The sequence below is a fragment of the Panulirus ornatus genome, chromosome 55 (genome assembly GCF_036320965.1).
Source record: "Panulirus ornatus isolate Po-2019 chromosome 55, ASM3632096v1, whole genome shotgun sequence".
Lineage (NCBI taxonomy): Eukaryota > Metazoa > Arthropoda > Malacostraca > Decapoda > Palinuridae > Panulirus > Panulirus ornatus.
In genome coordinates, this window is record NC_092278.1 from 39,830,920 (window position 1) to 39,845,013 (window position 14,094).

General features: G+C 41.9%; 1 protein-coding gene across 3 annotated transcripts in view; it reads right to left on the reverse strand.

Moving 5' to 3' along the window:
• Positions 1-14,094, reverse strand: part of Sur-8 (leucine-rich repeat protein shoc-2) — a 203,127-nt gene that overhangs the window by 20,173 nt on the left and 168,860 nt on the right. For all 3 annotated transcript variants that reach the window (XM_071693535.1, XM_071693536.1, XM_071693538.1), the window contains one exon: positions 2,316-2,473. In XM_071693535.1, the coding sequence (XP_071549636.1) occupies positions 2,316-2,473 (158 nt within the window). The remainder of the gene's footprint in view (positions 1-2,315; positions 2,474-14,094) is intronic.

Consider the following 14,094-nt stretch of genomic DNA (forward strand, 5'->3'; position numbering starts at 1 on the left):
TCTTTTCACACATTTTTCAACACTTCCAGAACTTTTGCCCCATCCCCCACCCTGTGACTCACTTCCGCTTCCATGGTTCCATCTGCTGCCAAATCCATTCCCAGATATCTAAAACACTCCACTTCCTCCAGTTTTTCTCCATTCAAACTTACCTCCCAACTGACTTGACCCTCAACCCTACTGTACATAATGATCTTGCTCTTATTCACATTTACTCTCAGCTTTCTTGCTTCACACACTTTACCAAACTGTCACCAGTTTCTGCAGTTTCTCACCTGAATCAGCCACCAGTGCTGGATCATCAGCAAACAACAACTGACTCACTTCCCAAGCCCTCTCATCCACAACAGACTGCGTATTTGTGCCTCTAAAATTCTTGCATTCACCTCCCTAACAATCCCATCCAAAAACAAATTAAACAACCATGGAGACATCACGCACCTGTGCAGCAAACCGACATTCACTGAGAACCAATCACTTTCCTCTCTTCCCACTTGCACACATGCCTTACATCCTCGATAAACACTTTTCACTATTTCTCACAACTTGCCTCCCACACCATATATTCTTAATACCTTCCACAGAGTTAAGAAAGTATCACCAAAAATATATAAATGGTCTCAGTCCCTTAAATAAGCTCTCTAGCTGTCATTAATATGCACTACAACCAGAGCCCTCCAATCCAAGATTAGGCCCCATAGGCCTTTCTGTGATTTCCTCAAACAACTTCACATGCTATGGTTTAACCTAATGACAGCACATCATCCCTGTATAATGCATTGTTCCAATGCATTATATCCCTTGCAAACCTAATATCCTCCCAAATGTTCAAAGACATAATCCCTTAAAGCATTTTTCACACTATCCTTCCACCTCCTCCTTGGTTACTCATTTTCCATGTTCCCTTTGCTTCCATCAAGTTTACCCATTTAGGTATTCTCTCCTTATTCATCCTTTACATATGTCCAATCTTTTCAGTACACCTTCCTCAGCATCTTCATACATACTCCTCGTATCCCAACGCTCTCCTACCCTTTCATTTCTTATTCAGTCAACCCTCCTCACTTCATACACTGTTTTCAAATAATTCATTTCCAACACATCAACCCTCTTCTCTATATTTCTGTTTATCACCCATGCCTCACATCCTTCCAGTACTGATGGGATGACTATACCATCAAACATATCCATAATTGCCTTTAAAGACAGTGACCTCTTTTCATATATTCCTCAATGCACTCAGGACCTTTGACCGCTCATCCATCCAATGGCTCACTTCAGCTAGCATGGAATTTTCCATTTTCATGCCTGGTGATCAATCTTCTTAATCAATCACCTGTGCAGTAGGGTAAAATGCTTTCTGGCAGTTTGGATATAATCAATGCACACAGCTTTCCATTTTGTTTAAGACAGAACTCACTCTTTTGTAGAAATCCAGAAGGACTGTTAATTTCCCTAAAATCACGTTGTTTCTCACTTGGTACTTTCTCCACTGGAGTCATCGGCAACTGGTCTGTGGTTTACTGCTTGTTCCTGGTTTCCTTTCTTATTGTTAGGTACGATGTTTGCCCTTTTTCATTCCCTTGGCACTATGCCTCTCTCCAGTGATGTCTTGAGAAGTCTTTTAAGAGGTTATCTTAGCATATAAGGACAAATTTTCAGCACCTGTGCTGAAATTTCATCAGGAACACAAACCTTAAATGGGTCAAGTCCTTTTAATATTCTGTTAATATCTCTTCTAGATCTTTCTTTTTATTCCGCACTTGTTTGCTGTTTCCTATATTACTGAGGTGCTATCATATGTAATACACCAAAACCACAGCTTCTATCAACATCAGGCCTCACAGACCTATCCATTGTTTTCCCTGGTTGCTTCACATACACTGGTTCAAAGTTTTTTAAAACCTTCCCTCTATTCCATACCACTGGTATATGAGCTCCAGTGCTTTCCATCGTGAAAACACTTTTGAACTTGTTATTCATATCATCAAATATCCCTAAGTAGGAATAGTATACAGGAGTATTAGGTATAAGTAGTAGGTTAGAACTTTAGGCAGGAATCTTAGGCAATAGTGGTCAGGAGATACATTAGGTAGGAGTCTCTGAAAAACGCTGTACTCGAGTTGTGCTCTACCAGTGGCATGTCATGAGTAAGGCCTGGATGTGGGTAGGGAGCTGTGGTTTTATTACATTTAACATGACAGATAGAGAATGGATATGAGTGGATGCAGCCTTTCTCCATCTGTTTCTGGTGCTACTTTACTAACACAGGAAATGGTAATCAAGTATGAAAAACAATAAAAAAAATTACTCACCCAATTGCACGGGGTAGAGCTGATAACTGATTAGATTGGACTATAAGTTTCTGGAGATCCTTCAGGAAACCAATCTCAGGTGGCAGCCCTTCCAAACGGTTCTCTTCCAGGTCCAATACTCGAAGCTTCCTTAAGTTTCCTATACTTAATGGAATTTTCTGTAAAGATAGTACAAATTACATAATTAATCTCCTCATATGTGAAATATCAGATCACACATCAAAATTTCTTAATGGTCAAGTTATAACTAGGTAATGAATACTTGATCTACTTTACATACATACGTGTGTAAATATACTTTCTCATCTGCATTCTGGAAATCATCCAACTCTCCAACATTACAAACGCCAGTTCAACAACATGAGACCAATCATGTTCAAGATACAACTTCCATACTGAGGATTTAATTCTATGCTTATCCCATACAGACATACACACATTATAGCCACACTTCTTGACCTGTGGTCTCACCTAGTGTATGGGGCTGGCTTCCAGAGTGCTGCAGCAGCCCCATGGAAAGGGGAACCTGTAGCAGGAAGGTAAGGTACATACATACATAAATACATATATACACACAAAAGGAAAAACATGCATAATGGTGATGATAATTTATGATCTTCCATAGAGTTTTAATGAACCAGTTCACAAACTGAATGAAAATTAAAAAAGTAGATGATGTTGGAGGCACTGAGATATGTCCTTCTCAGATATGATATGGAGGATTTTGACGACAAAATTACTGAAAACAGTTTCACATGGAGACAGAGTCAAGAAGATACAAACTCTTAGAATGTGTACCAGGAAATTTCCTGTTCCAACATATAAATGAGCACACCAGAATTAGAAAGGCTGATACACCATCAGAATGAGATCATATCTTTACATCTGACAAGGAAATATAAAATATCTGATGTGATATCCCACCTGTAAAAAAAAAGATCATGCAGTGCTTGAATTTGATTATGCTGTTACTAAGAACATAAGAACACAGAGAAAACCAGACTTAATGAGGAGATACAGTTGTGGTAACTATAAAGAGTAGGGTGTGCATATCATATGGGGATTCGTGAATGTGTAGTTACAAGGTCAGACACTTTGCACATCTGTTCCACTTTAACATAAATCTATGCCTGAAGAATTTTGATTTGTTCCAAGTTTACAGGATGTTCAAAGCTCTAATGGTTTTACCCCTTATATAAACTATCCTCTTTACCAAATTTTTTTTTTTTATTTTTGCTTTGTTGCTGTCTCCCGCACTTGCGAGGTAGCGCAAGGAAACAGACGGAAGAAATGGCCCAACCCACCCCCATACACAATGTATATACATACACGTCCACACACACAAATATACACACCTATACATCTCAATGTACACATATATATACACACAGACACATACATATACACCTATGCACACAATTCACACTGTCTGCCCCTATTCATTCCCATCGCCACCTCGCCACACATGGAATACCATCCCCCTCCCTCCTCATGTGTGCGAGGTAGCACCAGGAAAAGACAACAAAGGCCCCACTCATTCACACTCAGTCTCTAGCTGTCATGCAATAATGCCCGAAACCACAGCTCCCTTTCCACATCCAGGCCCCACAGAGCTTTCCATGGTTTACCCCAGACGCTTCACATGCCCTGATTTAATCCAGTGACAGCACGTCAACCCCGGTATACCACATCGATCCAATTCACTCTATTCCTTGCCCGCCTTTCACACTCCTGCACGTTCAGGCCCCGATCACACAAAATCTTTTTCACTCCATCTTTCCACCTCCAATTTGGTCTCCCTCTTCTCCTCATTCCCTCCACCTCTGACACATATATCCTCTTGGTCAATCTTTCCTCACTCATTCTCTCCATGTGCCCAAACCATTTCAAAACACCCTCTTCTGCTCTCTCAACCACGCTCTTTTTATTTCCACACATCTCTCTTACCCTTACATTACTTACTTGATCAAACCACCTCACACCACACATTGTCCTCAAACATCTCATTTCCAGCACATCCACCCTCCTGCGCACAACTCTATCCATAGCCCACGCCTCGCAACCATACAACATTCTTGGAACCACTATTCCTTCAAACATACCCATTTTTGCTTTCCGAGATAATGTTCTCGACTTCCACACATTCTTCAAGGCTCCCAGGATTTTCGCCCCCACCCTATGATTCACTTCCGCTTCCATGGTTCCATCTGCTGCCAGATCCACTCCCAGATATCTAAAACACTTCACTTCCTCCAGTTTTTCTCCATTCAAACTTACCTCCCAATTGACTTGACCCTCAACCCTACTGTACCTAATAACCTTGCACTTATTCACATTTACTCTTAACTTTCTTCTTTCACACACTTTACCAAACTCAGTCACCTGCTTCTGCAGTTTCTCACATGAATCAGCCACCAGCGCTGTACCATCAGCGCACAAAAACTGACTCACTTCCCAAGTTCTCTCATTCACAACAGACTTCATACTTGCCCCTCTTTCCAAAACTCTTGCATTCACCTCCCTAACAACCACAACCATAAACAAATTAAACAACCATGGAGACATCATACACCCCTGCCGCAAACCTACATTTACTGAGAACCAATCACTTTCCTCTCTTCCTACACGTACACATGCCTTACATACTCTCTATAAATGCACCTGGTAGTGCTTCCATAACCCTCCCCGTATAAGCATCTTACATCTACTAGCATCCATGCCCTTACAGACCTGTCATGGCATCTAGGAGCTATAAAATTGTTTGGCTAGTGGGGATTCCTTCCTCATATCTTTCCTTTCCTAAACTGGCACTACAGAAAGACACATTATTAGTCTCATTCTTTCACCTCCAATAGACAATGCAAACTTCAAAAAAATCTAACAACCTTGAAGCCAACAAGCTTTTAAACATCTGGGAACAAGCAAAGACAGCTACAAGTCACAAATCCCTCACTATGAAGAAGGATGAAAAGTTTGTTGAAAAATACCTGCTGTAGAAAACAGGAAAAGAACTGCAACACAGCTTTCAAGAGATTTTGTTACATTGCTGAACAACCTCACTGACACTACTAATCAGGAAACAGTAACTCAGGGGAAAGATCAGCAAGACAGGGACTTCCTCCACAGGCAAAGAGGAACTGGTGATCATGGGTATATGGTGGGCCTTGACAAGGAAGATAAGAACCAGAATAGAATCAACACGTAAGAACTGAGTCATTAATACCTTATACAAACCCAAATAAGAGAAATTCCAACCACCTGGCCTGCTGCTAAAAAGCCTGTGCAGAGTTTCTATGATCCTTCAAGGGCATATCCAGACCAGCTCCTAAGACTGATGAAATGTAAGAACTGTCTTCTGCCCCTCCACAGGTACAAACTTCTTTAAAGCAAGATGACATGCTTACTCACCGTCAACCTCAACTGAGCCAGGTACCAACTTCTGCACTTAAATCAAATAATCACCTATCACTACATTATCCAATATATCTATGTACCTATCAATACTTCTAATGCCCGTTCCCTTCAGGAACTCCCTTAAAAGGGTGACTGTCGCAAAAGAGTTTACATAACTGGTGAACTCCAAAGCCACTCTTTGCCTTTAGTGCCTTACCTTAAACTGGCCCCTGGCAGAGGGCAACTCAAGAGCAGTGTTTCCAGAGGCTCTTACCTAATGTTCCCATCCACTATTTCCACATAATGAGTCTACTCAACATGTATATTTAGGAACTGGAAACAATGAAGGATTTTTTCCAGTAAAGCATATGACACTAACTATAATTTCATTCAAAACTTATATAAACTCATTCACTGGGAAAACTCTGTAGCTAAGTTTAATCTATCAAATCTCCTATCAAGTCCCCTTTGCCACAAGAATTCCAAAAACTGGCAGCATTTCCTCCCTTGAAACTGCCAATACCCATAATCCAAACCTTCAAAATCTAACTGGAGCTCTACCTCAAGGCTGCCAAATTTGAAACACTATGGTGTACTGCTTCCAGAAAAGCCCACTACAAAGGTCCCTGTTGTCTCCTCTCTCACTACTTCTCTAACATTTTTTCCTTTAGAAGGAAATCCCTTAAAATCTGCTTCATGTACCTTCCATGTCGTTGAGATGGACAATTTTCAGTTCACCTCACACCATGTAATTACCTCCATGAAACAATAAATATATTTCTGCCATTCATTATACTTAATCGCCATCTCCCACGTCTGCAAGGTAGCACCAGGAAACAAATGAAGAATGGCCCATCCATTCATATACACACATATATATACATTTTTTTTTCGCTGTCTCCCGAGTTTGCGAGGTAGCACAAGGAAACAGACGAAAGATATGGCCCAACCCACCCCCATACACATGTATATACATACGTCCACACACGCAAATATACATACCTACACAGCTTTCCATGGTTTACCCCAGACGCTTCACATGCCCTGATTTAATCCACTGACAGCACGTCAACCCCGGTATACCACATCGCTCCAATTCACTCTATTCCTTGCCCGCCTTTCCCCTCCTGCATGTTCAGGCCCCAATCACACAAAATCTTTTTCACTCCATCTTTCCACCTCCAATTTGGTCTCCCACTTCTCCTCGTTCCCTCCACCTCCGACACATATATCCTCTTGGTCAATCTTTCCTCACTCATTCTCTCCATGTGCCCAAACCATTTCAAAACACCCTCTTCTGCTCTCTCAACCACGCTCTTTTTATTTCCACACATCTCTCATACCCTTACGTTACTTACTCGATCAAACCACCTCACACCACACATTGTCCTCAAACATCTCATTTCCAGCACATCCACCCTCCTGCGCACAACTCTATCCATAGCCCACGCCTCGCAACCATACAACATTGTTGGAACCACTATTCCTTCAAACATACCCATTTTTGCTTTACGAGATAATGTTCTCGACTTCCACACATTCTTCAAGGCTCCCAGGATTTTCGCCCCCACCCTATGATCCACTTCCGCTTCCATGGTTCCATCCGCTGCCAGATCCACTCCCAGATATCTAAAACACTTTACTTCCTCCAGTTTTTCTCCATTCAAACTCACCTCCCAATTGACTTGGCCCTCAACCCTACTGTACCTAATAACCTTGCTCTTATTCACATTTACTCTTAACTTTCTTCTTTCACACACTTTACCAAACTCAGTCACCAGCTTCTGCAGTTTCTCACATGAATCAGCCACCAGCGCTGTATCATCAGCGAACAACAACTGACTCACTTCCCAAGCTCTCTCATCCCCAACAGACTTCATACTTGCCCCTCTTTCCAAAACTCTTGCATTCACCTCCCTAACAACCCCATCCATAAACAAATTAAACAACCATGGAGACATCACACACCCCTGCCGCAAACCTACATTCACTGAGAACCAATCACTTTCCTCTATTCCTACACGTACACATGCCTTACATCCTCGATAAAAACTTTTCACTGCTTCTAACAACTTGCCTCCCACACCATATATTCTTAATACCTTCCACAGAGCATCTCTATCAACTCTATCATATGCCTTCTCCAGATCCATAAATGCTACATACAAATCCATTTGCTTTTCTAAGTATTTCTCACATACATTCTTCAAAGCAAACACCTGATCCACACATCCTCTACCACTTCTGAAACCACACTGTTCTTCCCCAATCTGATGCTCTGTACATGCCTTCACCCTCTCAATCAATACCCTCCCATATAACTTACCAGGAATACTCAAAAAACTTATACCTCTGTAATTTGAGCACTCACTCTTATCCCCTTTGCCTTTGTACAATGGCACTATGCACGCATTCCGCCAATCTTCAGGCACCTCACCATGAGTCATACATACATTAAATAACCTTACCAACCAGTCAATAATACAGTCACCCCCTTTTTTAATAAATTCCACTGCAATACCATCCAAACCTGCTGCCTTGCCGGCTTTCATCTTCCACAAAGCTTTTACTACCTCTTCTCTGTTTACCAAATCATTTTCCCTAACCCTCTCACTTTGCACACCACCTCGACCAAAACACCCTATATCTGCCACTCTATCATCAAACACATTCAACAAACCTTCAAAATACTCACTCCATCTCCTTCTCATATCACCACTACTTGTTATCACCTCCCCATTAGCGCCCTTCACTGAAGTTCCCATTTGCTCCCTTGTCTTACGCACTTTATTTACCTCCTTCCAGAACATCTTTTTATTCTCCCTAAAATTTAATGATACTCTCTCACCCCAACTCTCATTTGACCTCTTTTTCACCTCTTGCACCTTTCTCTTGGCCTCCTGTCTCTTTCTTTTATACATCTCCCACTCACTTTCATTTTTTCCCTGCAAAAATCGTCCAAATGCCTCTCTCTTCTCTTTCACTAATAATCTAACTTCTTCATCCCACCACTCACTACCCTTCTAATCAACCCACCTCCCACTCTTCTCATGCCACAAGCATCTTTTGCACAATCCATCACTGATTCCCTAAATACATCCCATTCCTCCCCCACTCCCCTTACTTCCATTGTTCTCACCTTTTTCCATTCTGTTTATATACATAAACGCCTATATACGCACATATACACACATACACATATATTCATTTATCATACTTTGTCGCTGTCTCCCACGTTAGCGAGGTAGCCCAAGGAAACAGACGAAAGAACGGCCCAACCTACCCACATACACATGTATATACATACACGTCCACACACGCATATATACATACCTATACATCTCAATGTATACATATACATACACACACAGACATATACATATATACACAAGTACATAATTCATACTGTCTGCCCTTATTCATTCCCGTCGCCAATCCGCCACACATGAAATGAAAATCCCTTCCCCCGCATGTGCTCAAGGAAGCGCTAGGAGAAGACAACAAAGGCCCCATTTGTTCACACTCAGTCTCTAGCTGTCATGGAAAATGCACTGAAACCACAGCTCCCTTTCCACATCCAGGCCCCTCAAAACTTTCCATGGTTTACCCCAGACGCTTCACATGCCCTGGTTCAATCCACTGACAGGACGTCGACACTGGTATACCACATCGTTCCAATTCACTCTATTCCTTGCACACCTTTCACCCTCCTGCATGTTCAGGCCCCGATCACTCAAAATCCTTTTCACTCAATCTTTCCACTCCTAATTTGGTCTCCCACTTCTCCTTGTTCCCTCCACCTCCACCTCTGATACATATATCCTCTTTGTCAATCTTTCCTCACTCATTCTCTCCATGTGACCAAACCATTTCAAAACACCCTCTTCTGCTCTCTTAACCACACTCTTTTCATTTCCACACATCTCTCTTACCCTTTCATTACTTACTCGATCAAACCACCTCACACCACATATTGTTCTCGAACATCTCATTTCCAGCACATCCACCCTCCTCCGTACAACTCTATCTACAGCCCACGCCCCGCAACCATATAACATTGTTGGAAACACTATTCCTTCAAACATACCCATTTTTGCTTTCTGATATAATGTTCTTTCTTTCCACACATTTTTCAATGCTCCCAGAACTTTTGCCCCCTCCCCCAACCTATGACTCAATTATGCTTCCATGGTTCCATCCACTGCCAAATCCACTCCAAGATATCTAAAACACTTCACTTCCTCCAGTTTTTCTCCATTCAAACTTATCCCTCAATTGACCTGTCCCTCAACCATACTGTACCTAATAACCTTGCTCTTATTCACATTTACTCTCAACTTTCTTCTTTCGCACACTTTATCAAACTCAGTCACCAGCTTCTGTAGTTTCTCACACGAATCAGCCACCAGTGCTGTATCATCAGCAAACAACAACTGACTCACTTCCCAAGCTCTCTCATCTACAAATGACAGCATACTCGCCCCTATTTCCAAAACTCTTGCATTCACCTCCCTAACAACCCCATCCATGAACAAATTAAACAACCATATAGACATCACCCATCCCTGCTGCAATCCAACATTCAATGAGAACCAATCACTTTCCTCTCTTCCTACACCTACACATGCCTTACATCCTCGATAAAAACTTTTCACTACTTCTAACAACTTGCCTCCCATGCCATATATTCTTAATACCTTCCACAGAGCATCTCTATCAACTCTATAATATGCCTCCTCCAGATCCATAAATGCGACATACAAATCCATTTGCTTTTCTATGTATTTCTCACATACATTTTTCAAAGCAAACACCTGATCCACACATCCTCTACCACTTCTGAAACCACACTGCTCTTCCCCAATCTGATGCTATGTGCGTGCCTTCACCCTCTCAATCAATACCCTCCCATATAATTTCCAGGGAATACTCAAAAAACTTATACCTCTGTGGTTTGAACACTCACTCTTATCCCCTTTGCCTTTGTACAATGGCACTATGCAAGCATCCTGCCAGTCCTCGGGCACCTCACTATGAGTCATACATACATTAAATAACCTTACCAACCAGGCAACAATACAGTCACCGCTTTTTTTTTATAAATTCCACTGCAATACCATCCAAACCTGCCGCCTTGCCGGCTTTCATCTTCTGCAAAGCTTTTACTACCTCTTCTTTGTTTACCAAATCATTCTCCCTAACCCTCTCACTTTGCACACCACCTCGACCAAAACACCCTATATCTGCCACTCTATCATCAAACATTCAACAAACCTTCAAAGTACTCACTCCATCTCCTTCTCACATCACCACTACTTGTTATCACCTCCTCATTAGCCCCCTTCACTGAAGTTCCCATTTGCTCCCTTATCTTACACACTTTATTGACCTCCTTCCAAAACATCTTTTTATTCTCCCTAAAATTCAATGATACTCTCTCACCCCAACTCTCATTTGCCCTCTTTTTCACCTCTTGCACCTTTCTCTTGCCCTCCTGCCTCTTTCTTTTATACATCTCCCACTCATTTGCATTATTTCCCTGCAAAAATCATCCAAATGCCTCTCTCTTCCCTTTCACTAATAATCTTACTTCTTCATCCCACCACTCACTACCCTTTCTAATCTGCCCACCTTCCATCCTTCTCATGCCACAAGCATCTTTTGCACAAGCCACCACTGCTTCCCTAAATACATCCAATTCCTCCCCTACTCCCCTTATGTCCTTTGTTCTCACCTTTTTCCATTCTGTACTCAGTCTCTCCTGGTACTTCCTCACACAAGTCTCGTTCCCAAGCTCACTTACTCTCACCACTCTCTTCACCCCAACATTCTCTCTTCTTTTCTGAAAACCTCTACACATCTTCACCTTCGCCACCACAAGATAATGATCAGACATCCCTCCAGTTGCACCTCTCAGCACATTAACATCCAAAAGTCTCTCTTTCGCGTGCCTATCAATTAACACGTAATCCAATAATGCTCTCTGGCCATCTCTCCTACTTACATACGTATACTTATTTATACCCCAATCTGAGCCTTCGAGGAGGATACAGACATATATATATATATATATAAACACTTGTACATATTCATACTTACCTGCCTTCATTCATTCCTGGCGTCACTCCGCCCCAATGAAAACAGCATCGCTACCTCCTGCTTCAGCAAGGTGGCATCAGGAAAACAGACAAAAAAGGCCACATTCGTTCACATTCAGTCTCCAGCTGTTATGTGTAATGCACCGAAACAAAGCTCTCTATCCACATCCAGTCCCCACAGACCTTTCCGTGGTCTACCCCAGATATTTCACATGCCCTGGTTCAGTCTACTGACAACACATTGACCCCATTATACCACATAATTCCAATTCGCTATTCTTTGCATGCCTTTCACCCTCCTGTATCTTCAGGCCCTGATCACTTAGAATCCATTTCACTCCATCCTTCCACCTCCTTATATATTTATATATATATATATATATATATATATATATATATATATATATATATATATATATATATATATTTTTTTTTTTTTTTTTTTTTTTTATACTTTGTCGCTGTCTCCCGCGTTTGCGAGGTAGCGCAAGGAAACAGACGAAAGAAATGGCCCAACCCCCCCCCCATACACATGTATATACATACGTCCACACACGCAAATATACATACCTACACAGCTTTCCATGGTTTACCCCAGACGCTTCACATGTCTTGATTCAATCCACTGACAGCACGTCAACCCCGGTATACCACATTGCTCCAATTCACTCTATTCCTTGCCCTCCTTTCACCCTCCTGCAAGTTCAGGCCCCGATCACACAAAATCTTTTTCACTCCATCTTTCCACCTCCAATTTGGTCTCCCTCTTCTCCTCGTTCCCTCCACCTCCGACACATATATCCTCTTGGTCAACCTTTCCTCACTCATTCTCTCCATGTGCCCAAACCATTTCAAAACACCCTCTTCTGCTCTCTCAACCACGCTCTTTTTATTTCCACATATCTCTCTCACCCTTACGTTACTTACTCGATCAAACCACCTCACACCACACATTGTCCTCAGACATCTCATTTCCAGCACATCCATCCTCCTGCGCACAACTCTATCCATAGCCCACGCCTCGCAACCATACAACATTGTTGGAACCACTATTCCTTCAAACATACCCATTTTTGCTTTCCGAGATAATGTTCTCGACTTCCACACATTCTTCAAGGCTCCCAGAATTTTCGCCCCCTCCCCCACCCTATGGTCCACTTCTGCTTCCATGGTTCCATCCGCTGCCAGATCCACTCCCAGATATCTAAAACACTTCACTTCCTCCAGTTTTTCTCCATTCAAACTCACCTCCCAATTTACTTGACCCTCAACCCTACTGTACCTAATAACCTTGCTCTTATTCACATTTACATATATATATATATATATATATATATATATATATATATATATATATATATATATATATATATATATATATATATATATAAACACTTGTACATATTCATACTTACCTGCCTTCATTCATTCCTGGCGTCACTCCGCCCCAAAGAAACCAGCATCGCTACCCCCTGCTTCAGCAAGGTGGCATCAGGAAAACAGACAAAAAAGGCCACATTCGTTCACATTCAGTCTCCAGCTGTTATGTGTAATGCACCGAAACAAAGCTCTCTATCCACATCCAGTCCCCACAGACCTTTCCGTGGTCTATCCCAGATGTTTCACATGCCCTGGTTCAGTCTACTGACAACACATTGACCCCATCATACCACATAATTCCAATTCGCTATTCTTTGCATGCCTTTCACCCTCCTGTATCTTCAGGCCCTGATCACTTAGAATCTATTTCACTCCATCCTTCCACCTCCAATACAGTTTCCTGCTTCTCCTTGTTCCTTCCACCTCTGACACCTATGTCGTCTTTGCCAATCTTTCCTCACTCATTCTCTCCATATGTCCAAACCACTCCAACACACCCTCTTCTGCTCTCTCAACCACCCTCTTTTTATTTCCATACATCTCTCTTAACCATTCATTACTTAATCAAACCACCTCACACCATAGTATGTCCTCAAACATTTCATTTTCAACACTTCCACCCTCTTCTGTACAACCTTATCCATAGCCCATGCCTCACATCCATATAATGTTGATGGAACTACTATTCGTTCAAACATACACATTTTTGCTCTCCAAGATAACGTTCTCTCCTTCTACGTATTCTTCATCACTCCCAAAACCTTTATCCCCTCCCCCACCCAGTGACTCACTTCACCTTTATCCCCTTTCCCTTTGTACAATGGCACTATGCATGCATTCTGCCAATCCTCAGGCACTTCACCATGATCCATACATAAAATAAATAACCTTACCAACCAATCAAGAAC